The sequence below is a fragment of the Primulina eburnea genome, chromosome 5, assembly GCF_022965805.1.
Source record: "Primulina eburnea isolate SZY01 chromosome 5, ASM2296580v1, whole genome shotgun sequence".
NCBI lineage: Eukaryota > Viridiplantae > Streptophyta > Magnoliopsida > Lamiales > Gesneriaceae > Primulina > Primulina eburnea.
In genome coordinates, this window is record NC_133105.1 from 8,097,704 (window position 1) to 8,125,417 (window position 27,714).

Below are 27,714 nucleotides of genomic sequence, written 5' to 3' on the forward strand. Positions count from 1 at the left end.
TGTAGTATGAAATGAGATCTCGCCGTTAGGGTGTTGTTTTACGATTACATATAATAGTAGATATTTATCTATACATGTGTGGTCGACAGTAGACTCAGCGTCTAATGATCTCTTTTAGGTTCAATCTGAGGTTATTGTTCTATGTGAAATTTATCGTTTTGCAGTTTCTTAACGTAGATTATCTATCTCCATATATGTATATATGGGTGGGGGTGGTTTAGGGTTGAAGAGGGTATGTAGAAAGAGGACCAGAACTTTTTAGTTCCATAGTAATGTTTGTGTAGTGTTAATGAGTGGCACACGTTTCAATGTACATTGCCACTTCTGACTCATTCCTTTTACTTTCTTCTTTAATGCTATCCACACAAATCAATCCCATCCCATCTTCCTGGGGATATTCAGAAATTTGTATTTTGCCCCCTCATTTACCAAAATCTTGCACCAACCGAACCTGTGGTTTATAATAAAATAAAATAAAAAAATCGTATTTCGTCCTCACAAATAAAGATTAGTTAGCAAAATATTTTTTTTTTACAAAAAAATGATATTCTCATGTATTTTGAAAACAATCAAGTACAGTTAGAGATGATCATTTTTTAAGATGAACTTTGACCAAAGTTTCGATCAAGATCACCAAATTTTCAAAAGAAACGAATAAAAGTATATGATCTCGCCGTAAGTAAGCCATTTGAGTTTATTTCCAGCTTAACAATCTTGGATGAACACGCATACTTTACCAAGAAAATTGGCAGCAGAAAAGATCATGTAATCCTGTCAAGTAGTCAAAAGTAACACAAACGATACACATTCGTCTTGCATTTCAGAAAGCTGAAGTTAAATTGGAAAAAACAAATCAAAGCAAAAAACCACCATAGCCTTCTTACTATCATTGATCTAAACTCAGGAAGACCTTTGAAACCCTACTTAATCTGCTCATGGTGCAATACTAGTCACACACATTTACAAACTCAGAAGCTTCTGCAATCAGTTGGGTATGCTTTTGCAGTTTCATGAATCATAAGGAAAAATGCTGAATCTTTACAGAAGTCGAATATTTAGCTGCATTTCTTTGACTGCTCAAAAGGAACGCGAACAAAGAGACGTCCATGCATGCTAATGAACGCAGAAGTCCGTCGTGGATTGATCCTCACAGGAAAGCTAATAATCTGAATAAAATGTTAATTCTACATCTTGGCTCTTCAACATTGCAACAAAACAAAGGATATTACAGATACAGTGGATGCAAATAGTACAGATTGTGAGAAAACAAACGAAAATGTGGAACAAATCATTCTAGCTCAAATAAATTATGAACTGTAATAAACAATATAATCTTATTTCATTTCGACAAGGAACAAGCATTTTAGGTTGCACTTTGATCGATGACTTTGATTTGGACTAATGTATTTGATTTATGGGAAGATTTGAGGAATATATTTCAAATGACATCAATATTGGATGTATTTAAAATCAAGTGCAATTGTTATTGAAACTGAGCAGCTAGATACAGAATGGATTTGAAATTCCTTTGAATTTTGTCATTGAAGCAAGTCAATAAATTTATTGATCATTTAAAACGAGCACAACTTTGTCCAGTTGCTAACTTTAGAATCTAGTCAATGAGAAACAATGCACGAACTTTGCATTCGTAAATGGAACCATACAAGATTAATAAGTTGCTAAGATATAACATAGATTTCTAAAAATGAAGTGCGAGATTACCTTTTGGAATGGTGCAACTCCCCAAGGATCACCAACTTGTTGAGGCTGACCCATTATGACCAAACGTCCAGCAGGATCCGATTGAACTCGTACCTAAGCACACCAAAAAAAAAATCATAAATATGATTCGGTGTCTAAGTCCTAATTTGACAGCTTTAAACTGAGAAATTGCAAGCATAATATATGTATGCAATTCGTGTCAGCCCTTAACAGAGGGAAACAAAAGCCACGCTATTAGGTAAATTGCTTGTTGGTGGACGGGAACACCAAATTTTTTTATCATGGCCGCAACAAATATTGTGCGATGAAAGAATATCAAACCAAAAAATTCGGTTACTGAGGACATTCTGAAACTCTGAGTGAGAATCCCCATTTTAATCTCCAACCAATACATAGTTTAGAAGAGATGTAAGCGGAATATCCATCAAACCTGGGAAGTAAGAACCACACAAGTATGAAATTTGTTTTCCTTTGAAACTCCATGATCAGGTCCCAGTGTAAATAGACAGTTACAGACAAAACCCATTAATATGGGTAATACACATAATGACATAACTATTATCCTCTTTCACCAATTTTTTTTCTTTTCAAGCTTTCTTTCACTATTTCCACTCAAGAAGATATCCTCTGCATATAAAAAAAATCGAGAAACTACGGATCCAACAACGTGAGCACTTTTTTTTACTAAAGAACAGTAGAAACATGAAGAGGGTGTGACATTCTATTCTAGTTTGTGTGCGGGCGGGGGGACCGATAGCCACCTAAAGGTGAAGGTGATTTTGCAAGAAAAGCCATTAGTACGCACCTCTTCACTTAAAAGCCCGGGGACCAAGCCATAAACTTCAAAGCAATCTCTCTGCACACCAAAACAAGACAAATTTAATTTTTTTTCGTGTTGCAAATAAGCGCATCTTGAAGAAAGGAAAGTCAAAAGTTGGAACCAAACATACAGTTTCCCGTACGCTAATCTTCACCCAATCAGCTGAGGGGCCAACATCAACAACTGGTGTCAGCGGCCTGCCAACAAATAGTACTTTGAAAAATGATAGAAAAATGGACAACATTGTCACAAGTAGGATTCAATTTTCTGATTGAAAAAATTAGTTCAAAAGGCGAGTACAATTGCAGCAACGGTGCCACAAACAAGCAATACACCATCAACTACTAGTTTAAAACATATTCTTTGTATCAGGCTTGTTAGTTTGGAATAGAAGTCTAGGGTATGCTTCTCCAGAACCTAATTAAAAAGAAACAGAGAGGAGCAAGCATAATCCAAACTTTCAACCACTTTTTATACAAGTATTTTAGAGAATTCAATTGACCAAGAGAATTAATACACTTGAAGAAGTTTTGCAATAATTTATGGATGAATATCTAGCACACAAAATTTTCATCGTACACATGTAGCATACATTGTGAATTGTAAGCACCACTTCGAATTAATAATAATATGTTACAAGCCATACAAGTATCATCTTCACTGTGACACAACTACTAAAAGATCAAGACAACCAGCCAGAAACAGCTTAAGCTTGGTAGCTTGATGTGCTACAACCATTTCAAATCCAAACCCAAATCCATGCACTTGTATCAAATCTATTTCAGATCTCAATTCATATCAGAGACAACACATCAATCTGCTACATCAATATACCTCAAAAAATATATTATTACATGAAAAAGGATTAATCAAATCACTCTTGCAGCTCATGACATGCATTTTAATAGATCAATTTTACTCAAAATCAAAAGATGAACTTATAACCTCCAAACAAAATCAGATCACTCGTAACAAACCACCAAAAAAATAGGAATGAATATATCATAACCCAAACTTAACTGCTTAGATGTTTCAGTTCGAGATGTGTTGATTTCCGCATCATTTGGTTTTTTCCGTTTTATTGAGCCTGGTCCACACATCAATTTTAGTGTTAATTAACAAACCGAAACAATATGATACATCAGGTTGAGGTCACAATACAATAGACTTTTCATTTACATCTACATTTTCCAAAATATTTATCTGAAGAGCATCATCCATTTCAAAAAATTAAAAGCTATCTTACCAATATTCTTGATATTTTTCTCACAAATTGCCATATTGCCAGGATTCTTGCCCTATAAAATTATAATAAAATTAAAAAAATTCACATGATGCAACAATAGCAAGCTCAAAGGCGTGCTTTCGGATGCCAATGACCACAAACCTTCATAACCGGCTCTCCAGCTTCACCGTGACCTGAATGGTGGGCATGCGAACCTTGAATAGAACGAGAGGCATTGTCTCTTCTATCCCTTTCTGACCCAGATCCTTGATAACCATTTCCCTGAGGAATTATTTAAGAGGATCAAAATGGAAGATTATATAATGAATTTCCTGCGACACAACCAATTTTTTGTAGCCAAATTAACAAACAAGAACAGATAAGAGCATACAAATCAACCTACACCATACAAGCATGGAAAGATGATAACATAATAGTTATACTTGCACATTAAGTAGTAATTTGGAATACATTTGGGCACTGTTAGGTTTGTGCGATGGTGTGGCGAAAGAAAAAAAATAGTATGATTATTAAAATGATATGATAGGATGATAAATAGTAATTGAGTAACAATATGGTGTATGCGATTCAACATGAAATAATTAGTGCGGTTAAATAGTAAATTACCATTATATCATTACAAATTATTTTAATTTTTCAGTTAACCTTTTTAAACATTTCCTTCCATCTCAGTCAATTCTTTCCACCAATTTTGCTCCATCTCTCCCCAGTATGTACCCCCGTGATTTTTTTCCACCACTTTTTCCCATCAATTTTCACATTCTTGAAGATTATAGTTCCCCTTTCAACCAACAAAAGAAGATAATTTCTATATGAATTGATTGCTGAATTTAGGCTAAAGCGAGTGCAGAGGCTGAGAAGACGAACACTGCCGCAACTTCAAACAAATTAGGCACCTCGGAAAAGAAGGAAGAGCAGCACGACAATGCCTGCTTGAGGCATGACCGTGAGGAATCCGAGATGGAATTTCCGATTCAGTCTATTAGCTCCAAAAAATCAGGGAATTCAGTAAAGATGATACAAACTTATTTTGTGCAAATATATACAGAAATTGCAAGAGTGATGTTTGGCTCTTCTGCAACAAAACGGGGTTTTCCCAATGATTATCGATTCCAACCACCAAAAATTCTTGCATATATAACTGAATCTCAATCCAAAATCAAATCAGTATGAATTATATATCCTTTACAAGCAACACATCAAACAGCTTACCTTAAAAAGATGTCTTGATACACTAAAGCCTAAGAAACATCCAATTCCCTGAGATATTACTAGGATTTCTAAATGTACAACAATGAAATTACCTAATACATAGAAAAAATTCAGTTTCCGACTCTAGAAGGGAAGCATTGCAGGGTGGGTGCACGAGAGACTCAAAAAAAAAAAAGAAAAAGAAAGAAAGACAGACAGAAATCAGAAGAAAGAAGATACTGACAGGACAATAATCTACATGTGTATTATCTTATCAACGGATATTTGATTCTTTCATCAATGTTATTCTACAAAAATATCATTAATATTTCTGCACAGCTACATAAGAAACTAGATACTCTACCTGATCAGATGTGAGACATCATGAAAAACAGAAACCGAGGAAAACTGCAACGTTCCACTTTTTGGGGTAAAATAACATGTGATTAGAGGATAAAAAAACGCACCTCACTGTCAACACCAGAAGCTTCAGGTTCAGGGGGCTGTACTTCTGGGAGTTGAAGCTTTCCACTTTGTGTCTTGTGTCTTTCATATTCCAGGACATACTATGCATGTGGATAGGAAATTAGGTCATCAAATGTAAGAAAAGCATAGGACTTAAATCAGAAATAATAGAACAATATGAACCGATGCTAGAGTGCACTATACAAGAATGCGCAAATTTTATTCTAATTTAATCCCTTTCCCAATTGCTCAGGGCAAACAAGATAACCGGTTACAGCATATATTTATCCAATCAATACAGTTTCCTTGCTCTAATTTATCTCTTTCATAAGTTTCTAGGAACAAACAGGATTTTCGTTCAACTCATATTTATCTCCAAGTATTTTAAGTGATATAAGGTACTCTATTCTTTGAAGTGAATCGTACGGAAATGATACTACTAAAAAGGTACGGTAAACCCGGAACTGGGATTCTAATCCTTAGTTTTCACAATTTTATTAGCAGACCAGAAATTTCAAAGTTAAGAGAATCTCAATTTCAAAAAATGAGGCAGGTCCTGCAATTACATCAGCCACTACCGATGGATGCAAATCAAAGCATTGTTGCACCAACAAATGAAAGTTGAGCCCGAATTGTCACCTTTTCGTAGAAACTTTGGAGTGCCCAATAAATTGTTGTGCATGACCTGTAGAAGAAAAGATGAGATCAACTAACCAACTTTCATAACCTCTCTCATAATGCTGACGAAAACAACAAATTATGTTGATTACTCACAGGCTGTACAAGAATGCCAACAGAAGCCTCAAGAAGTGGAAAACAAAGTATTCAAAAATGTTTTCCTTTCACGCAAAATCAGAGCTAAAGTTATGAAGTACACTAAATATATCCCTTTAAATTTCATAGCAGACCATAATTTATGTCCTACATCATCGAACATTGATGAAAGCTATTCCAACTGCAATGCATCGCAACCATTTGAAGCACACACTAGCAATTCAAAAACATAAGTAACTCGAATAAAATTAATTTAAAGAACTGTATTAGTTTTATAGAATGTTAGTGACCCTCGCCTGACCATTAAATGAGATGAGAACTCTGAACATGCAAACAAGAATTGTCATGAATTTCCGAAAGACGGCCTTACTTTGGTGGGTGGAATGACTCACCAACCTGCCTCCACAACTTGTATCCAGTTACCTAATTACAGATCCACAAAAATTCATAAGGACTGAGCTCAAAGCCAAAAACCATTTTTTTATTAGGTTTCCGTGCATGTACCAAATGTATATTTCAAGAATGTTGAGATTCTAGTCCAGTAGGAAAGCATAACATGACTTTTGCTGGAAGATTGTAAGCACCATGCTAGTTGGTAGATATTATGGTTATAGCTCAAAGTTCTATGAGTTAGCAGCATGAAAGTGCAAGGTCTCCAAGGCTAGTTAAAGTGATTGTGCCTCGAATAATTCACCAGTAGGAAAAACAAATGCAAAATCATACATCCAAATTTTCCAAGAGTTAGGAATTGCATGCAAAATATTAGAATATTCGAGTTCATTTTTGTCCTGTTTGTATATCATAGATTTAATGTTTTCCATTGATTTTAAGCACAAACTTGATCTAATATTCATTTATGGTCATATTATAGGAGAAAAGGACCTAAAGAAGTGAATAAAGCACGAAAATCAAAAAAAGCAAACCAGAAAAATGCTGCCAGAAGGGAGATATTATGCCTATGTATTTAATTATAAACTTATTGATTTGAATTTCATATTCGAGTATTATTTTGTCCCTTATTATTTGTTCTTACAATTTATTTATGTTTTTTTTGTTTTGTTTACCTTCAATTTATTGTTCATAGATTAAATATTAAATATATTTGAAATATGACACTCGGGAGTGGAGATTTTGAATAGGAGTATTGGAAAATACAACCTAGGATTGTTCTAGAGTTTAGGAGGCCTACAATTTATTTTGAGTCGTTGAAAGATAATCATATAATTTGATTAAATTATTTTGATGCTTGATTTTTATAAGGATATCGAAATCGACATTAGAATAATAAATTTACTTGGCACTCAAGATAGTGAACGAATAACATTTAAGGGTTTCGGCCTATAGATTGGAATAGGTGATTTTATCAGTTGCTATGATTTACATGAATGATATTTGAGTGAAATCTTGTATCTAAGACCCATCTCAGATTCTGTACCCAAAGTCGTCCTTGAAAGTTTACATTATTTAATTTGTTTTAGTTTATTGAAACTTTAAGCCTTTATTTTCTAAATAAATTGAGATTATTAATTTTTCAATCATCATGAGAACAATAAATTACTAGCGAAAATCACGCAACATTCGTTCATTCCGTCAAGAGAATGCCTAAAGCTCGTATATAATGACATGTAAGTTAGATTGTAAAGATAATGAAAGGGCAAAGAAAACATATAGGCAAAACAGCAAGGATCCAATAAAAAAAATTACATGTGACTGAAAAAACAAAAAGATCTGACTTCATTCAATAAAAATATTATTTCAATAATTTTCTACTCAGTTCCAATAAGCACTTTGTTTTTTCTCTATTAAGAGGACTAACAAACAATTTCCACCTCAAAGGTCAAATGGCAAATAACGAGCTAACTAATAATAACATATAGCTGTCAAAACGGGTCTGCCCACAACCTGCGGGTTGGGAAATTATCAATTCAACCCGTCTATTCCCCTCAATTTTTAGTCATATTTGGAGGTTTGGGACTAGTTGAGCAATTGTTAACCCAACCAGTCTATTTGGCGTGCAGAGCCAACCCATTTTGAAGTCTCTACTAACATAGACAACAAATGTTTCGTTCTTTTCTCAAAATAAATGAGAAAAATTGGCAGTGCAGGATTGTGGAAGTATAAGATACATAAATGAGACAAGCTGTGAGCAAGAGAGATAATCTCAATTGCATAAAGGCAACCATATATATTCCAAAAGCCAGTTTAAGTTCAATTGACCCAGCACAAGACCATGGAAAACAATAATGCCTCGAAATTTTGTTTCTGGAATCACAACCAAGGTTCTGTAACTGCATTTGTTAACTTATCATGCCAATTTTTCTGTGTCACGGAATGATATTGGCTATCACATAACATTTTTATTTTTTATGAGATGTAACAGATTTTTAAAATTTTCTCAGCATTGCAAAATGATATCAAAATTTTAACCATCATGGAACGTTCTTTTTGCTAAGTTGTTGGTATTTGGCGGATGACTTTGTTTTCTCAAAATAATATTTTTAAGCCTTCTTCTAATTTTTTCTAATGAAAAATCAAATAACTTTTTTCCAGAACAATTTCAATTTTTTTTTTATTTTTTCCCACAAAATTCACGTAGTCACTGGGACTGTTCCATTGAAATGCCAATAAAACTACAACTGTAGCTTCTGTGACGCCCTCTGTGACCATGCCCTCAAACCATGATCACAACTACTGCACAGAGCCAAACATTTCAGATAATTGGATGATGGATATGTACTTGCATTCCTAGAACTTGGCACATGGTACTTTCCAGTTTTTACCACAGAAATATGTCAAAATGCTTAAGATGCAATATAGCACATAAAAATGGAAAATATCTACAATGGCCGTCCCATACTGCGACAAAAGTCAGCCCAACCAGAACACAGAAATCAAAAGGCATCATCATTGCAACACAATTCCAGCAAGATAATGTACATGATGCATAACAAAAATCTTATGTCAATAACTGCTAGAGATTCATAAGAAGTTCAGTGAAACATAAATTGTTATCCCTTAACTGGTATTGGCAGAAAAGTTTAGCTTGGATTCACAAAGTTCCCTTCAGCAAGAAAGTTATGTTATTAGTTATTATTATTTACTCACCCTTATTGACTGACATACATCATGTAATAGCGTGTTTTAAATAATAGTTTTCAAGTTTCAACGAAGGAATGGCATAAATAGGCATAAATAATAAGTCAAGAAGAACAGAGGGATCTACTGTGGTAAATGAACTATTTCATAGGTTTGTGTTGTGTGTGAGTGTAAACGTAAACACTGATATATGAAAAAAGTAAGAGAAGGAAGAAAGTGCGGGAAAACACGAAGGGTGAATATGGAAAGGAACACAAATGAAGTTGAATATGGTGTGTGGTCGATGTAGTATGCCTTGCTATTGGGAAAATGATAACAGATGCAGCTGTAGTCCGTCCAAAGCTGAAGTACTGGCTCCTCCACTACTTTACAAGCACAAGGCACATCAAGGCATGTGGGCAGCCTGGTGTAAAGAGGTCTAGTACTCTGCTGAAGGCAATACACGTTCTTATAGAAATAAGACGCATTTCGGCATAACATTCTACAAATTATCTATTTGATAGAAGATTACATTCGAGCCTTTAACGCATGCTAAGGCACACATTTGAAGGTCAAGCAAAGCACTTCATTAAAGGGTCTCTCCCTAAACTTGCGTCTAAGCACAAGGACTGAGACTCGTTGAGGCTTGACTCTTTAGTTTAGGCACCCGCCTTATTGCCTTTTGATTACTGGGTTTCGGGCTGAAAGTTAGCTCTAATAACAGATAATAACAAAATGGACTATCAAGTATGCCGAAGTAAGAAAAATGAGGAACTTCATTTCATACCCGGTCATAGCCTCCCAATCTTATCACACATCTCCATAACCTAGCAACGAAGAAAGGAAATGAATCTTTACCTGACAACCGGCTCATAAACAAATCAATGCACAACATACTTTAGGAAATTTAGCGGCTCTCCGTTAACTTCCAGTGGATTAAAGTCCATTGCCCTCTCCCGATGAAAACTTTCAAGTTCCTTCATAAATGTTGCTTGTTCATCCGGTGTTCCATCATCATCCTCTGCCATCTAAGAAACAAAGAAAAACCAACTTAAATCTGAGATTCTCGTTGCTTTACATCCCCAATCACACTCACTTTTACAACTTTACTTTTATAATCCCACGGTTATTATATTACCGGAGGTAGCATAGCTTGAGTAAATATGGTCTCGACCGTATTCCCATCGTTGAATGCAGCTTCCTTACTTTGTTCTTTCAGCTCATCTTTAACTTCTTCACCCTCATTCACATTTGCTACGTCTTCCATTTCTTCATCCTCATTAAATCTCCGACTTAAAAGATCTTCACTAGATGATGGTTTAGTAGGAAGCTGCTTATTTTCACTAGAATTATTCCCAGCAACAACAATTTCCGCGGCCTTTGGTTCCACTGCAATAGCCAATGATTTACCCATAAGCTCCCTATCTTCACCACAATTATTCACAGCATTGACGTTATCAGTGGCCTCACTATTGGGGCTAGTTTGGCCTTCCATTAGACTCGAAACAATTTTATTGTCTTTTGAAAAATCTCTTGATATATTATTCTCCTCTCCACCGTCCTGTTTGTTTTCCGACTCCTGAACATTACTCCCCAAATCATTCTTTCTTTCGTTTTTCATTTGCCCATCAAAAGATCCCTCAGCATTCATGGGTTCATGGACCTCGTTCTTCGGGTTAATTTGGATTCCCATCCGACTCCTAGCAGTGTTAATAACTTCTGATTCACAGGGAGCTTCTTCTCCCTTCTCACTTTCCTCTGCATCCTCCGCGATAGCAGTTGCATGGGTGGATTTTTCTTCTTTGCTGTTATTTTCTGACTCTTTAACATAACTTCCTGAATCACGATGGTGATTTTCAGTGTCCTCCTTCTCTATATCACTCTTATCCATTTTGATATCTACTCCAAAATATCGATATTGCTTCCATTAGACGTTTTCAATGTTGAAACTTTTCAAAATCAGTATGTGGGGAGTGGAGAATAAAAACCCATGAGTAAAATCACAAGATAAAAAAAAATTCTAAACATTTGTCCAAACAAAACAAATCACAATTCCATCGAAATTTATTATCCGCCAGCCACCACCGCCGTCTATAACCCTTTTCTTTAATTAAGAAACAGCTTGAATTGCCGCGCATGGACAAGATAAAAAAAAAAAACCACAATCAAATAAGTGGAAGAATATTGAAAAAACCGGCCAAGAAAAACATCGTTATGTCATACTTAACTCAAGATTCACATACGGAACGTAAAACAACACACATCACATCAAATACAGCTGAAACAGGCGAAAAAACTCGCCTGAAACAAGAGGCCGCGACAGAGTGCAGTGCTTTGGTGGCGCAATTCAGACCCAAATCCAGGGCTTGTGTTTTCAAGTTTCTTGAATTGGAGGGAAATGAGGAGGAATTGTGGGCGTAAAAATTGAAAGAAATGGCAAAGGCGAAAGTAAGATTGGGAAAGCTTGAGAAATTGTTCGGTAAGTGATGTGTTCTACGTGAGAAGAACACTCCCTGCACAAATACAATACGGTTGGTAGTTTCGCAGACCCAACGCTCAAAAAATAGAGGGAAATCTTGACATCCGTAGCATTATGTTATTTAAAAAATAATTAGAAATTCCATGAATACAACATATTATTATATTTTTTTTCTAAATTTATTGATTTTGAATTTAAAATATATTCATATTTACTATATTATTAAACTTGAACACTTATTACTAATTAATTTTGATATTTCAACTTGATATCAAAGTTTTTTTTTTTACAGATTTATCCCTCGTGATATTTGTTAGCTAACTTTATTGACGTGAATTTTTTGTAATTTGTGTACATCTATCTATCATTTTTCGATTTTTTCTCTACTTTATCTATAATTTATTTAAAACTATATCAGTAAATCTTATCTAATGTTATAAGTAAATCTCGTGTCCATGGTCGTAGCACGAACATCCTCAACATATTTGATAAAGCAGCTAGCGAGAATGAGTCACGAACAAATGGACAATGATAGAATCATAATTAGTAATCAATCCGAATTAGAAATTTAAACTCTTTGAATTTTTTTTTATTTTTAATTGAGTTATCCAAAGTAATATCAAATTAATCCTGATATAATACATAAAAAAAATTGAGTTATCCGAACTATATACGAGTCCGGACATGGACGTCCCATGAGGTCTTGCATGACCATGGATTTGTGGTGGCGATTCAATCTTAATCATGGTCGCACGTTTTGGGGGGATACGTGTCAGCAATTTCAAAATATCCAAAAGGGAAACCTATCTAGAAATTATTATTTGGAAAAGTAGAAGTAATTATTTATTTCAAAAATCGTGACTTATTAATTGTCCCACATCGGTTGGATAATAATCTTGGTGTTGTATATATAGGGTTGGACAATCTTTCCTTCTTGAGCTAGTTTTTTGGGGTTAAGTTAGGTCCAAGTCTCAATCTTAACATGGTATCGGGTTCCACTGTTATATGTTGGACTGTCTATAATTAGACAATCCGTTCTACCCATAATTGGGTCATTTGTAAACTCCACGCTTAAAAAAAATTAAAAAAAAAAACTCTAGGTGGAAATAATTTATAGTCAAAGGCTGAATGAATTATTGGTATATACGACCAACGAATCGTAGACTTTGGTCTTATTATATACACCGACAACAAAAGGCCTGAGTGAATGGTCAGTTTTGACACTTACAATATAAAAACAAAATACACCAAATAATTTGAAAAAGGTGTTTTTAGAATGCTAATCGAATCGGAGATTCGGAAATTGGACAATCGATCTTTCAAATCTCGTCGGAGAACACTGAAATTAGCCGGATCACCAATCAATTGTCTCAATAGAGCTCCTGCAAACCTAGCGGTTGGCAATTTGCTGAACCAAGGGCTACCATGGCACACAGACGAAGTGGGTTTGACCTCTGGTCCAAGAATAAACTAGATATGCTGAGTTGGTAAATGGAATTGGGGATGATTCGGTTTTCAGTGAGAAATTAGTATATGTAAAGATGTAAATGAATCAAGTCGTATTATTTGAAACTCGATTCGACATAAACTTGTTTGAGCTAGTTTAATAAGAGAGATAAACGAACGACCAAACTCAAATCTTACTATATTTAGTTTGTTAACTCGTGAACAGTTTGTTGGTAGGCTCGTGAGTCACATTTTAGATGTAAAATAATTGTTTTTGATATTTGATTTATCGATTTTATAGTTTACTTATGAAAAATATAGAACAATCTATTAAATTTATTTGTTAATATAAAATTACAAATTTTAATAAGAATATAATTTCGATTTTAATGAGTATTTTAAAATCTATATTTATTAAGCTCGTTTAGGCTCGATAGAAGATCAAATAAACTCGTGAGACATGTATATATTTTTGTTAAATAAAGCTCGAGCTCGACTCGATTATAAGCGATTAAAACTCAAACATTCAAGAGTTCGCACCAACTCGACTCGACTCAATTACATCCCTAAGTATATGTGACAATTTTAAAATTCCGTCTAATTAAAAAAAAATAAAGATGAATAAGTATCATCGTCTGACAAAAACGCCCAATGATATAATACTAAAATTATATTCTATCTTAGAAAATATAAAAGGGAAGTTGGTGAAAAATCTCTAATCAAAACATTTTTTTGGGTTCACTTTTTATCCACAAAATTGTCGTACTATGTCATACAAAATGTGGTACACTCATGTGAAAATAGTGGTACTAAAAAAATATCCAAAAACTGAACACAAAAAAAATCGACGATTAAAGACAAATTTCTCGAAACATAAACGAGACAATATAAAAAGATTCCGAGTTTTCGTGGACAAAAAAGAGTAACGTGTTGAAATGATGGAAGACGACATGATGTTTGATGGAAAGTAACCTTAGCCCTACATGATTTTGGGGGTGGTTGGTATGGGCTTAGATAAAAAAAAAAATCTCAAAGGAGTACAAGTCAAATTCGATAGGTTGTATTTAATTCCATGGATTTTAATTTTATGAATTTGATATATAATTAAATATATTTTTGTTGTTTCGAGAGGTAAGATTATAAATGTTAAATTCATTATTATGTGTTTATATAATATTTCATGTTAGTTAAGATTGATTTCAAGTTCACACAGTCACGAGTGGATTTAATATTTGATCTATTTTCATGGTAAACAATAAAATCATAATCGAAATACAATAATTTCAAATCCATCGATCCAAAGTGGACCATCTAAAAGAGAACAGCCAACTAATTAGATAGCAATTCGAACTTTTTAACAAAGAAATAGCAATTGGCAAAAGAAATTTGAATACCTCCACGTAATCACGTACGTCATATTTAGGGACAGTGCATGCGTTTACGTGTATGTTTTGATTCCTAACTGCTTAATTTATGTGCACGCTAGAATCCAATCCAATCTGATGCATGCATGTATTTGTTTGTTTCCCATGAATCAATATTTGTCTTTTCTTTTTCCTGGTAATTAAAAAATAAATAAAAATTCGTTCTTTCTCGTCTTTTTTTCCTCCTGATTTTTCATAGAATTTCTCACAAATAAATACAAAGTACATATATTTACATCTATTCTATTTTTGTAAAATTGAGGATAGGATAGAAACCGTCAACGATACCAAAATATGTGTATTTATTTTTTGCATCTCCATTATAGATAAATTCACCAAAAATGTTCTCTATCTCTCTTTATTTTTTTATAATTTTGATTACGAGCCAGTAATACGTGCATCGGTATAATAATCTATATAAATAATGTAAAAATTTGTGTGAGACGGTCTCACGGGTCGTATTTTGTGAGACAAATATCTTATTTGAGTCATTTATAAAAAATATATTATTTTTTATGCTAAGTATATTATTTTTATTGTGAATATAGATAGAATTGACATGTCTCAAAGATAAAAATTCGTCAGATCGTTTCACAATATACTATTTCATAAATCTCTTACTATTTATTAAGGCTGCGTAGGTTAGAGTAACTTCCTTGGTCTGTTTTTTAAAATACCTAAAATATCCTTCACCCCCACTCTCTACATTACTAATTATATATATTAATAAAGTGTTAAAAAATAAAAACAAGTCACATGTAATTTAGTGGATAAAACCTATGTTTCTTAATCATGAGGTTGTAGGTTCAATTTTTGTTTGGGTCTTTTTTATTCTTTTTTAATTTATTTTTTAGTTCATATATCAAAATTATAATGTAGCCACTCATTATTTTTTATAAATATATTTTGATCCTCATTTAAATATAAATCAAATAAATTATAAAAATATATCGTACAAGCACAAGCGTTGTTGTACTAGTATAAATAAATGGTAACCCCACCATGCAGATTGTTCCCCGTCACTTTCTAACTGTACAGAATTTTATTTTGGCAGCATTCGTTAAATTTTACAGAAGCTTGCTAGCACGTTGAGCCGATTCATCTTCGATAGATTCTTGGCTGGTAATTGATTCTATTATGCATGATAATTATTCTATTCCGCGTGAAAATGTGTTGATTATCGAAGGGTCGATTCATTAATTCTGCATATTTCTCTCTTCGTTTTTCCACCTTTTTGGGTGTTTACAACGCGTTTCTTGATTCAAAAATTGTAATTTTTCTGCGTGATGTTTGATTACCATCGCCGGGCAATAATTGTGTACGGGCCCAGGAAAAAAATGAAAAAATAAAAGAAAGAAAAAGAGAAGGAATTCGAGGAAATTAGAGCAGATCGTGATGCACTAGAATCTGCAAAAGCTGAAAAAGACAGGCCTTTTGGTGTCTTCCAGTTGATTAATTGATAATGGAAATGGTAAATTCTAAGTATAAAATCTGTGTTGTGAATGGAAACACCTATTCTTAAATGTGTGTGTGTGTGTGTGTGTGTGTGTGTATAAGTTTAGTCTTTTAGAAACAGTGCAAGTGAATTCTCTTTAAATGTTCTTGATTGAAATTCAAGAATCATCCGTGCATGTACTGAGTTGCTGGCATTGAAACAGCAGGTCACGTTTGATTCTCGAAGTTCAATTAATCAAACATAATTTCTTGGAGGATCCGAGATTGTGTGATTTTCAAAATGGGACTTTTGGATCTCTTCATTGCCTCATCGATTCCTATGCTGAAAGTGCTTTTGGTGACTGGACTGGGATCATATCTTGCTTCAGACAGTAGTAACATTCTTGGAGATGATGCAAGGAAGCATATGAACAATGTAAGCATTTGATCTTCGTCTTGAATGTTTGAGCACAGCCTTCAGTTATCTTCTATTATGATATATCCATGAAACATTATTCATAAGATTCTTTGAAATAATTTCAGTGTCTTTTGTGGACAGGTTGTTTTCTATGTATTCAATCCGGCACTCGTCTACAGCAACTTAGCCAAAACGATAACATATGAAAGCATGGTTAAGCTGTCAGAAGCAATCTTGCTCTGTCCTTTTACTTCCATGCTTTATCGATTTCGAATATAAGTCTGGCTGATTTTGCAGGTGGTTCATGCCTTTTAATATTCTTTTCACGTTCATTATTGGTTCGGTCCTCGGATGGGTGGTCATTAAAGTTACGAGAGCTCCTATTCATCTCCGAGGGCTTGTTATAGGTTGTTGTGCTGCAGGTACTTCTAATGAGCTTTAAATAAATAGTCTCCCCCGCCGGGGTAAACTTTTCTGTAGTCGAGTATATTTTTTGTATATGATCCCCCTAAGTTGATTTCCAGGCTCTGCCACAGCATAAATAGGCACCAGTTGTAGTAACTAGTAACATTACTGAAGTTTAATGTTTTCTTTTTGCAAGTCACTGATGTTTCCTTCATTATGTTAAATGATACACTGATTAATGGTTAGTAGATAACAAAAGGCATTGAGTTACATTGTTCATGCATAATGCATTCAGAAAGCATCCTTTAAAAATTATTTTTACTATGTTTCCGATGAATTAAAGGAACCGATTGGGTCATAGTTTTCACGAGAGGTATGTGATAAGGGCAAAAAGAAGAAGAAAACAATTGAGGCTCGCATTTCTGTTATATCGAATAATTTAACCGGAACCTGATATGTTCACTATATTTGTATGATCAGGGAACTTGGGGAACCTGCTTCTCATCATAATTCCAGCAGTTTGTAAAGAGAAGGGAAGCCCATTCGGAAGTCCTGATGTTTGCCATACATATGGAATGGCTTATGCTTCTCTTTCGATGGCCGTAAGTTTTCAGCTAACAACGCTTGCTTGTTAGGAAACATGAACAATCATTATTGATAATAGGTCAACGATGATTCTTAAAGGTCATGTATTCCGTAAAGTTAGTTTTGAAATGGTATTATGTTTCTTCTTATTCTTCTTCCGGTTTAGATTGGGGCAATTTATCTGTGGTCTTATGTGTACAACATCGTCCGCGTATCATCAAGTAAGAGATCGATGGAAGTTGAAATAAGTAACTCTCCAAAAGCAAGCTCGATGTCATCTGGAGAGACATGGACCGAACCTTTACTTTCATCAGATGAAACTGGATTGACTTTGCCACTAGATCGATTTGAAAATAAAACGCCTCAGGTAATCGTCCAATGTTTCTTTGAATCTTCATAACTTCACAAGGAGCAAGTATTAAATGCCGTTGAAATCATGGAAAATGTTGAAATTTTATGTTCAATGTTAGTATCATCCATGTCATCTCTATATATTCAAGCAAATCAACTAAGTGATACGTTTTAGTGCTGGACTTTTGTGCTTGTAACTCTTCTGAAGGCCAATAATAGACCCATATGCATTTTCTTTTTAAGTGTATAAGACTTTAATGGAAGAAATGCGGATAGGGAAAAAAGGTAGAATGAAAAAGAATCCACTGCGAAATTGGAAGAGAATCCCAAGGACTTCATGGCATTTCGAAGTTGCACAATATCGCTTCCCTCAACAGAGTAGCAGATTCATAAATCATATTATTGTTTACAACATTAAACACGAATGACACCAACGAATGTAATACCAAATCATACCATTAGTGTCGGCCTTTGATTGATTCAAAATGCAGCTAAGAGAGCAGCTTGCTACCGCTTTGTATTTGCAAGATAACTGTGGCCTGCCCTGTTTCAATTAAAAAAAACCTTTAAGAAGACTTAGAGTATTAAGGTTTTGATATCTGAAGTTCAATTGCAGGTAGGAGTTTCAGATAAAATAAAGCATCGGTTAGAAAAGCTCTTTAAAAAGATGAACCTCAAGAGGTTGCTCGCTCCATCAACAACTGGAGCAGTATGTTTCTTTCTTTCCTTGATATGCATCATGGAACTCATTTGTATGTAACTTAGTTATGTGATAGCATTTGTCTTCTAATTTTGTACAGATTGTTGGATTTATTGTTGGACTTGTACCTCAAATTAGAAACTTTCTGATTGGTGATACGGCTCCTCTCCGTGTGTTCCAAGATACTGCTCTTTTACTGGGGTATAGAAGCTGTGTTATATATACTTGATGACTAGATTCATATTTTCTGTCCCTTCTTCATAAACTTATAGTGTGTACTCTTTGGTCGGTCCTAAAATGCAGGGATGGAGCCATTCCAGCAGTTACACTGATCATGGGAGGAAACCTTTTAAAGGGTATGTCATATGTATGATAAACATTGAAAGTCGATCATTTCTCGATCCTGTCTGGAAATTTTCTTTGCTGAAGACTGACTCATGGTTCTTCTATCAGGCTTAAAAGGTTCAGGAATTGAGAAATCTATTATTTTCAGCATTATTGTTGTTCGATATGCTGTGATGCCTCTGATAGGCATTGGTGTTGTTAAAGGGGCAGTTCGATTCGGTTTAGTTCATGATGATCTATTGTATCAGTTCGTTCTCTTGCTGCAGTTTGCCCTCCCTCCTGCAATGAACATAGGTACATCAAATCTTCAAGCATTCCCTTTCTCATTTTCGTTGTGGTTTATAACTAAAGTTTACCACTTCCCTAGAAACTATTAAAAACCTCATATCTATCTTAATTTACAAAAACAGTCGACTCAAATTGTTAAAAGAGTCGCTTAATTATCGATTTCCACGGCCTCAGGTACCATAACCCAGTTATTTGGGTCTGGAGAGACAGAATGCTCAGTCATTATGTTATGGTGTTATTTGTTGGCTTCCGTCGCGTTAACTTTTTGGTCAACGTTCTTCTTGTGGCTACTGATTCAGTAAATCGCACCTCGTCTTTTTGGGTTTACATGCATTGTTCTGTTACCGAAGCATCGGTAGTTCGTGCATGATGGATGGTTCGGGCTGGTGAATGGAATAGTAATCGGCAAGAGTGGCACAAGCGCCAACCAAATGAAGCATTTGGGGTGATTTTGTCCACCATTACAACCTATAATAACGAAATAATAATAAGCATTTCTTCTCGGGGCTCAAATTCATCGTCCAAGGCCGTAGCTGGAGTAAGCAATGGCAACAATATTATTTACAGTTGTAGGAGCTAGAGTATTAATTACCATGTTGGCATATTTTTATGCAGAATTTTAGTAGGAATTCTAATATCAAAATGGCATAAATATCCTTCTTCAATTACAGAAATTAGTGACTCTTCATGTTTTTTGTGGAGACCAAAGCCTTGGTGCATGTTCAAATTTAGTACCAAATACACCAAAATGATTACTTCAGCTAGTTTCTATTAGAATAATAGTAATAATTCCTTAATAGAAGACTGGAGTAGATATATATTGCCTCACACCGTGCTACCAGTTCATTTACACAGACCATTACTTTGAGATCTCAAAATCTATGTACAGCAACATATTCAAAGCTCTCTTTTTTATTTATCACTAAAATCTTTCAAATTGTATTTGGATTGAAAGAAATTTACATCTCAAATTCAACGTGTCCATTTGGCTCAAAAGTAGCATTAAAGATTTGAAATATCATATATGATTCAATTATATTTTTTTCCTACAACTTCAAATCAACTCCTCAATATAATCATTTGAAGTTTGATTGATTTGAAATCCTCCACTAGATCTAAATCATTACATCCAAATTCCAAACAGAACATCAAATTATTTTGTTCTCATATACATTTATAAATATAGAAGAAGGGTTTAGGTTTAAATGCACAGAACATCGAAACTAGCCTGAAGCAGAACAAGTTCTGAACGAGTTAAAGAGGACAAAGTCCAAACTTTCCCATTAGCCGCAAAAGAAATTCCTCGCTTTATTTTTCGATCTTACACAAAGCAACAGAAGAAACTGAAAAATAAAATCAAAACTGTGTTTGTCACAGTCGTCTTATACGTCTAAAACCTGCATAAAAATTTCACCGAGACGGAGGAAAAAGAATAGAGGGGTGTGAAGGAGAGGTGGTGTTGCGGCAGCAGGAGAAATATCTTAGAAGTAAAGATCTTTAGAAGGGAGTATTCCCACTTGAAGGAGAGGACATCACAGAAAGAATGTCAGTCACGGAAGCCATTGCACTCAAAGCAGCTTTAAGAACATCTTGAGAACATCCAGGTTTCACTATCGAACGAACCTGGAACAGTAGCAGGGGGGCAATCAAACCAACGTTCAAGAATTGATAATGAATTAAAGGATTCAATTTGAGCTCAATGACTATGCTGGGGTAGTATAGGACCTTGTCAAGGTATTCCTGCAATTTCTTGATGCGACCCATGTAATCCTGATCTTCAACACAAAGGGTTACAGCCTTTGAATCGGCCCCAGGGCCTTCAAATTGGAGAGGGTCCTGGGTTTCTATATACGTCATCCATTAAAAACTTGGTTGCATTTTGTCTCAACAACCTGGCAAGTACAACAAACAACGATAAACAGCAAAGCACCACTAAGCTACCAACCATACAGAAAATGAACAAAAATTATTTGAATAATGAAATCAAAATAGATAATTCAATATAATTATTTCGAATCTGGCTTAACCAAGCATGAAGTAAATTGTCACAAAAATATGACATACTCATAGGCCTTTCCCTTCAAATCAACAGTGGCAGGATGTAGAGCTGGTTTTCCAAGGGTTGAAGCCCCATGACCACGACCATAACGCTTAACAGTCATCATAGCCTGGAGACAAGTAAAAAACCAGGTGGAAGTAAATTTATTATTGGATAATGGTTGTGTGTATAACTCGAAGAAGAAATAGGAAACCTACAGTTATAGGAGCAGCACCGCAACGCCATTTGTTTACGGGATTTTTCAAATTTGTTACGGTGGCCATATAACCATTCAATCCAGATGCGAGTATGTGGTAGCAAATATGACCAAGCACCTGTAATAACATTATTATGACGTTCAGTTTCTCAACTTTTTGGCTGCAAAATACAAAAACTTGATTGGAAGAGAAAATGAGAGGTGAAACCAACAGAAAAGGAATCCATCCTGACATTTCTATCCTCCCTAAAATTATCTCTAGAATTAAATCAAAAGTCTGCACTGCGTAACAAATTTCAAGACTCAAAAGTAGGTAAAGAGACACGCAATCACCATATCAGACAGGAATGTGGCAGTGGCGTAGTCCAAGAATTGCCCTGGTTTTTGTCACTAATACTACTACCATTTTCATGACTTAGCTTTACCTCTACTACTTATAAACGCAAGGATATAGTTAAATTTATTTCACTGAATACTTACATAGGCATAGTCACAGTCAAATTTTGATGGTAATGAACCTCGAGCTTGATAACCGAAGAAATGGCATATACCATTGAACTTCTTTCCCTTATAAGTTCCTTCTTTCTGTACAGACAAAATGACAGGCATAAAAAAATTAATCTGCTAGGTAGGATATTCTGGAATAAACAAGCCCATTATATCTACAAACAAGTGAAATAGTAAATAATTAACTATATTACTTTCTCAGGCAGAAAAGGATTAATCACGATTTAAGTGTCAGGATCGTCTCACTTGGGAAATAATGGTTTTACGCAAAAAGAAAAAAATGTCAAGTGAGAAGGAAATCCCAAATTAATTTCCATATTTACAAGAGACTATAAGAAAGAGTTCTAGCCTGAGTGTGGAATGGCATCAACAATTCATGCAGCCAAATCCTTTCTTATAAGAATAACATAAGACCCTGAGACAGTTCAGTATTGTAGAAAAGCAGGTGTAAACATTCTAAACATATACATTAAGCTGTATACAAATGTACAAAATATGAGCAAATTACAACAGCCAACATCACAAGGTTTGTTCCTGAACATACACAAATTCTACATTCATCAGTCTGACGAACATTTAATTTGGTGATGAATTATAATAGCATGAAGAAATAATAAAAATATGTAGAGACAGCTGCCCAAGACTGATAATTCATTCAGCAAATATTAACTATCATAACAAAAAATTGAGGAATGCAGAGACAATTTACCGATCGCTTGTTCATTTCTTCTTCAACCAGATGAGCCAGCAGCTTTTCTGTCTCGATCTATGAACATAAGATAACAGTATTAATTAAAACCAAATAAATTTGTGGATATCACCTTGCAAAGACATAAATGAGCAGGTTCAATTAACCTGAGATAGTTGAGCAGAGTCATCTGATTCGGGATGGAGAAGAAGCTATTACATGATATAAACTTCAGTATAAGTAAGATGATGAAAATTTAATAAGCTGCAAGAATCAACTAAACAAAGAAAATGATGAGGTACCTGTTTCCTTATAAAAGGTGGCAAGAATTCAAACAAAGCAGAAGCCCATGGTGACAGTTGAGCAAAAATATTATCAGCAGAGACACCTTGCTTGAGGAAACCATGAATTTCCTGGGAGATGCAATATTTTGATGCAGATTCAGGATCAGGGAGTAGAAGAAGAATATCATAATAATAAATTAATCAACTTTCCTGACCTGCAATAGAGCATAAACCTCTGGAATGCTTTCTATTAGCCCCTCCGGCAACAGTATAACACCATGGAATTTATCTGAAACAAGAACCAGTTAGCAGGCAATGTGAACTGATCGTTACGATGCCTAATGAATGCTACCTTGTTCACCCCTGGCTTGAACTGCATCACATATTTGTTTTGTAATATCAAAGAGTGTAAGCTTTGATGCAGCCACCTCTTCACCAAGAATAATCTGAAAGAATGATCAAAGCTCTATGATGTAAGCATGAAGAAAATTGAACGCATTGCTCTGACAAAAATTTCAATCAACATGACAATAAATCAATACAAACCATATTGGGATGGGATTGGAGGGTGCATTCCAAGGCAACATGCGATGCTTTCCGCCCCATTAGCCGAATAAAATAATAATACTGCAAATAAAGAGAGTGGGAACAATAAAGAAGAATAAGAAGTAAAAAGTAAAACAATTTTAATAAGAAAATCCTTGAAAACTGAGTGAAATATTCGAAAAATTTCTTTTTTCATAGGTAAAAGAAAGAATATTCCATAGACCTTCCTGATAGAAACTAAAAAACGGATGCAGGATATGAAATGAATCATTTACCTTCTCTGCAGAGAGGGCATCAGTGCAGACATTGCTTATCAGCTGTGAATTAACCTGTAATCAGAGAACACAATTAAAGGTCATTCAAAATTTCTTATATGAAAGGAAAAAAATTCAAAGATAAGAGGTAACCAATATTATAAAGTATAAAACTATCCATGAAGAGCACAACAGTTGAGATAATGTAAGGAAATTGAAGAAATACTTTTCACATACTAATAAGTATGCTTTTAAGAATTGAAATATTTCAAAGATAGAGATTTGACACATATTATAGAGGTATAAAACTATCCATCAAGGTCACAGACAAATAAGATAATTTCAAGGGAACGCATGCCATGTGCAGAGGAGATTGAGTACACACTTTTCAGCATACTATCAACATTTAACACTTGATTAAATAGATAAATTGTTCAGATCTAATATTTTGAGTATCTCTGAAACGATAAGAAAACGTATAAAACAACCATATATGGTAAAATCCACAAGCTCGCTTTACAATCACATTGCTGAACCCCACAACCTTCAGAGAGATACAATAAGCTACACTACATTCGGGGAAGATGAATATAATACCTTACATATTGTGTCAAAGCCCACATTTGTCTCAACAAATTGGTTTTTAAGATCTCCATTTAAGGTGACAGGAATACCAACCACCTGAAGAATTTTATCACACTTATATCAGAAATGCTTAAGAAAAATTAAAAAGCAGGTGAAAGGACACAGTTTGAGATTTATAGAAACGTGCATGCACCCGAAACATCACATTAGAAGAGATTCATGACACATAGAAAGGTGGATAAAGCAACTAATTAAATAATAAAACTGGACCAAGCAATTATACTGATCAAACAACAATCAAGTGATATACCTTCGTGGGACACTTTCTTTCTGCAAAAGTTTCTGCAAGTTGGGCAGCATCTGTGTTTGATGTCACTCCTTCGAAAGAAAAAAGGGGTTGTATCAGCAAACCTGTAGTACATATATTCTGGATTGCCATGGAACCTTAAGAGACAACAAAAGAATACCTCCAATGATGACAAGACCATCCAACTTCAAAGTTGTGCATGCATTGAGTGCTGCATTGACTTGCTCAGTAGTTCTAATTTGATCTTTCGTCCGTCCCAGCAAGTCATAACCACCTTCGAAGGGTAAATAAAATCAATTATGATATAATTTATTCCAAGAATAAAATAATGTGAGAAGATATTTTTTGCCTATAACCCTCGCATACCCTGATTTTTGTAGGTTGCAAGAATATCATCGGTGACCTCTAAAGTTTTCTGAGCAAACAAACCTTCAGAACCACCTGATAAAACACAAAAATGGTTCCAACATGAATCAGCTGAAAAAACAAATTGCATCATGAGACAAGAAGGAAACATAGAATAACTACTTGAATGATTCAGCAATTCATACAATAGAAAAAATCACTTTCTCATCAAAACTAAGATAATTTAAGCTGATAGAGATTAATACATCATAGGAGACAAAAGGCATAGAATTCCATTCCTAAAAGTTTTAGATGGGGAGCAACATCGGTCTTAGGGAAGAAATGAAGCTCCTTACCTAAAAAACCAAGCAAAGTACTTTTGGGGTTATGAACTTTTAGAGCATCAAGAAGACCCCAAATAACATTATGTCCTCCAGGGAGATTGTCTACCACAGAAAACCACTCCAACCCTGAAAAAAAGTTACAGAAAATTAGCTCATGGCAATTTTCTCTTAGCTTAAGCAGATGGAGGCTCGCTATGGATAACTTTGAATGAATTAAAACATGACAAGCACAGGAAAAAATTAATTAACAGGAAAGCACCACCAATTCCAAATTCCAATGCACTGATGCAGTATACCTGGTAGCGGGATGGTCGGTAATTACTTGAGCAGCAGGGACCGTGGCAGTTGCCCTCAAGAAGTGAGCTATGGGTTGACCGTAAGTGTGAGGAAATGACCTACTAATGGTGTGAGAGCCTGAGGGGTCTGCGGCTGCCGTTGCATCACCAAACTCTACACGCACCGTAGTTCCCTGTTTAAGTCACAATAAGATGATAGATGCTGAAAATTAGGCAAATCACACGGAAACGATCTACAAATCAGAAAAGTAACATGCGATATCTGCATAAGGGGATTCAGCAAAAAACATATATATAAGGACAAAACTACGACTTAACTTTTCTGCATGCAAATAAAACTGATGCAGAAGAATTACTGCAAAATAAGGCAGCAACTAGATGGCGCAAGTGGTTTACAAAGAAAATGTGCTTTCTATGTGGATCTATAGTTTACAGGGAATATGTAGATAGATTACTCGTAGTCTATTGTTAGCATGTTGTATGTCCACATGAATGAACTGAAGAAAACAGCAAGGTTCATATTGACATAACTTTGCACATGGGATGTTTGTTAGTGATGTGTGCGTTATGAAGGTTATGAAACACGCCCGCATAAATTCTTAGCCTTGGCACAAAATACTACAAGGCAGACAGAATCAGCACTACGAAGGCAATAATTTAAACCCTGAACCTAAAATTTCCAAATTATCCAGTAAAATAGACCAGAGAGAAACTCGGAAAGAAAAAAGTTCTCCTGGGATCTACAGTGAATGACCGAAGCATAAACGCTGAGGATTCAAAGATTGTGCATTTTAGTGACTACTGTCCTTTTTAAACCAAACACAAAAATAAATTCAGGGAACGATGCCGCACAAAATCAAGGACACGCATGGCATCAAAAGGCAGGAACGGAAAAAAAGAAAATAAAAAAAAAAGATAAAACAGTACAGGAGATCCAACTATAGATCTATATCCTCGACGTTAAGATTCGTGAAAACACATTAAAACTCGGACTAGATTCATCCCCAGCGCGTGCATAAGTATCTCCGCCAACTCCAAAATCAATCCTCCAAACCAACCAAAAAAATACAAACTTTTCTGCAAAAAGTCCAATCATAAACTAAACAGAAATGTAGCATTTGCAGTGTAATAATCGATGATATCTCTACCCCGAAACTTTTATTAAAAAAACACAAAACACACAGAGAGAATTAAGACCTGAAGGCAAGGGGGTAGCTCGGGTCGGTACTGAGATCGAAGCTTTTGCAGATCAGAGAGTTCTCTCTCGTTTCCGAAATCTGAATCCATTTGCTCCTCTTTCTTTCTTGCGTCGCAACACTCACTCACCAAACCTACTGACAAAAATGTCACGAAGATATTATTTATCATCATATATATTCCATTTACCGGTAATTTAGTGAAAAATGCATCTGTCATTTTTTTTAAGATTCAGTACTCATATGTTTTATTTTGTATTTTAATACCTGACACAAGATCAACTTAGTTTTTACATATTTTAAGTATTTTTACTTTTTTACACTTTTTAACTAATAAAAAATTATTTAAATTCCTATTTTTGTTGGTCCTTATCTTTCCACTTATCATTCTCGAATACATTTGGATGACATCTACATTGAATTAAAGTATTTTTTATTTTAAAAAAAATTCACAACTAAGTATTGAATTTTTTGAAATATTTTATTTTACTTAGAAATACTAAATTTCAATTTTAAAATACTTGATTTAGTAAATGACATACTCAAAATTGGTATTAAAATACTGGATATTTGAAAATGTAACGCAAGTTCACCTAGTGATCGTATTTCCATCCAAGATCTATTTGGATGACATGTTCATTTCATTTAATTATTATTTTTTTAAAAAAAACACAAATTCGCAATTAACCATTGAACTTTTTCAAGTACTTAGTTTTACTTGTGAAATACCTAATTTCAGTTTTAAAATAATTGATTTGGTAAATGAGATACTCCGAATAGGTATTAAAATACTGAATATTCGAATATGCAATTCAAGTTCACCAAGTGCTCGTATTTTCATCCAAGATCCATTTGGATGACTTGTTCATTTCATTTAATTATTTTTTTATCTAAGAAAAACAATTTCGCAATTAAGCATTGAACTTTTTCAAGTACTTA

At 34.6% G+C, this 27,714-nt stretch overlaps 2 protein-coding genes and 1 pseudogene across 7 annotated transcripts; 1 reads left to right on the forward strand and 2 right to left on the reverse strand.

Moving 5' to 3' along the window:
* Positions 1-946: 946 nt before the first annotated feature.
* Positions 947-11,840, reverse strand: LOC140832874 (AT-rich interactive domain-containing protein 5-like). Of its 3 annotated transcripts, none has more exons than XM_073197140.1 (14): positions 11,595-11,840; positions 10,432-11,192; positions 10,191-10,321; positions 10,081-10,120; positions 6,589-6,641; positions 6,084-6,129; positions 5,447-5,545; positions 3,930-4,049; positions 3,789-3,840; positions 3,552-3,629; positions 2,673-2,725; positions 2,528-2,578; positions 1,723-1,815; positions 947-1,166 (listed from the first exon to the last, which is right to left on the reverse strand). In XM_073197140.1, exons 2-14 carry the CDS (start codon positions 11,182-11,184, stop codon positions 1,056-1,058), a joined length of 1,680 nt encoding a protein of 559 aa, XP_073053241.1. In that variant the 5' UTR covers positions 11,185-11,192; positions 11,595-11,840; the 3' UTR covers positions 947-1,055. The 3 variants fall into 3 exon arrangements, with proteins under 3 accessions (XP_073053241.1, XP_073053240.1, XP_073053242.1); XM_073197139.1 differs by having other exon boundaries at positions 2,673-2,739; positions 3,563-3,629; positions 11,595-11,838; XM_073197141.1 differs by having other exon boundaries at positions 2,673-2,739; positions 3,563-3,629; positions 10,432-11,125; positions 11,591-11,838.
* Positions 11,841-15,639: 3,799 nt separating this feature from the next.
* Positions 15,640-19,928, forward strand: LOC140832876 (protein PIN-LIKES 3-like). Of its 4 annotated transcripts, none has more exons than XM_073197143.1 (11): positions 15,640-15,764; positions 16,301-16,512; positions 16,636-16,715; positions 16,792-16,916; positions 17,380-17,501; positions 17,651-17,851; positions 18,452-18,544; positions 18,636-18,736; positions 18,839-18,891; positions 18,989-19,174; positions 19,343-19,928. In XM_073197143.1, the coding sequence occupies exons 2-11, from the start codon at positions 16,378-16,380 to the stop codon at positions 19,468-19,470; spliced, it is 1,224 nt and encodes a 407-aa protein (XP_073053244.1). In that variant the 5' UTR covers positions 15,640-15,764; positions 16,301-16,377; the 3' UTR covers positions 19,471-19,928. The 4 variants fall into 4 exon arrangements, with proteins under 4 accessions (XP_073053244.1, XP_073053245.1, XP_073053246.1 ...); XM_073197144.1 differs by having other exon boundaries at positions 16,304-16,512; XM_073197145.1 differs by lacking the exon at positions 15,640-15,764 and adding an exon at positions 15,804-16,113.
* Positions 19,929-20,422: 494 nt separating this feature from the next.
* On the reverse strand, positions 20,423-26,942 carry LOC140832875 (pyrophosphate--fructose 6-phosphate 1-phosphotransferase subunit alpha-like; annotated as a pseudogene).
* Between the last annotated feature and the right edge of the window lie 772 nt (positions 26,943-27,714).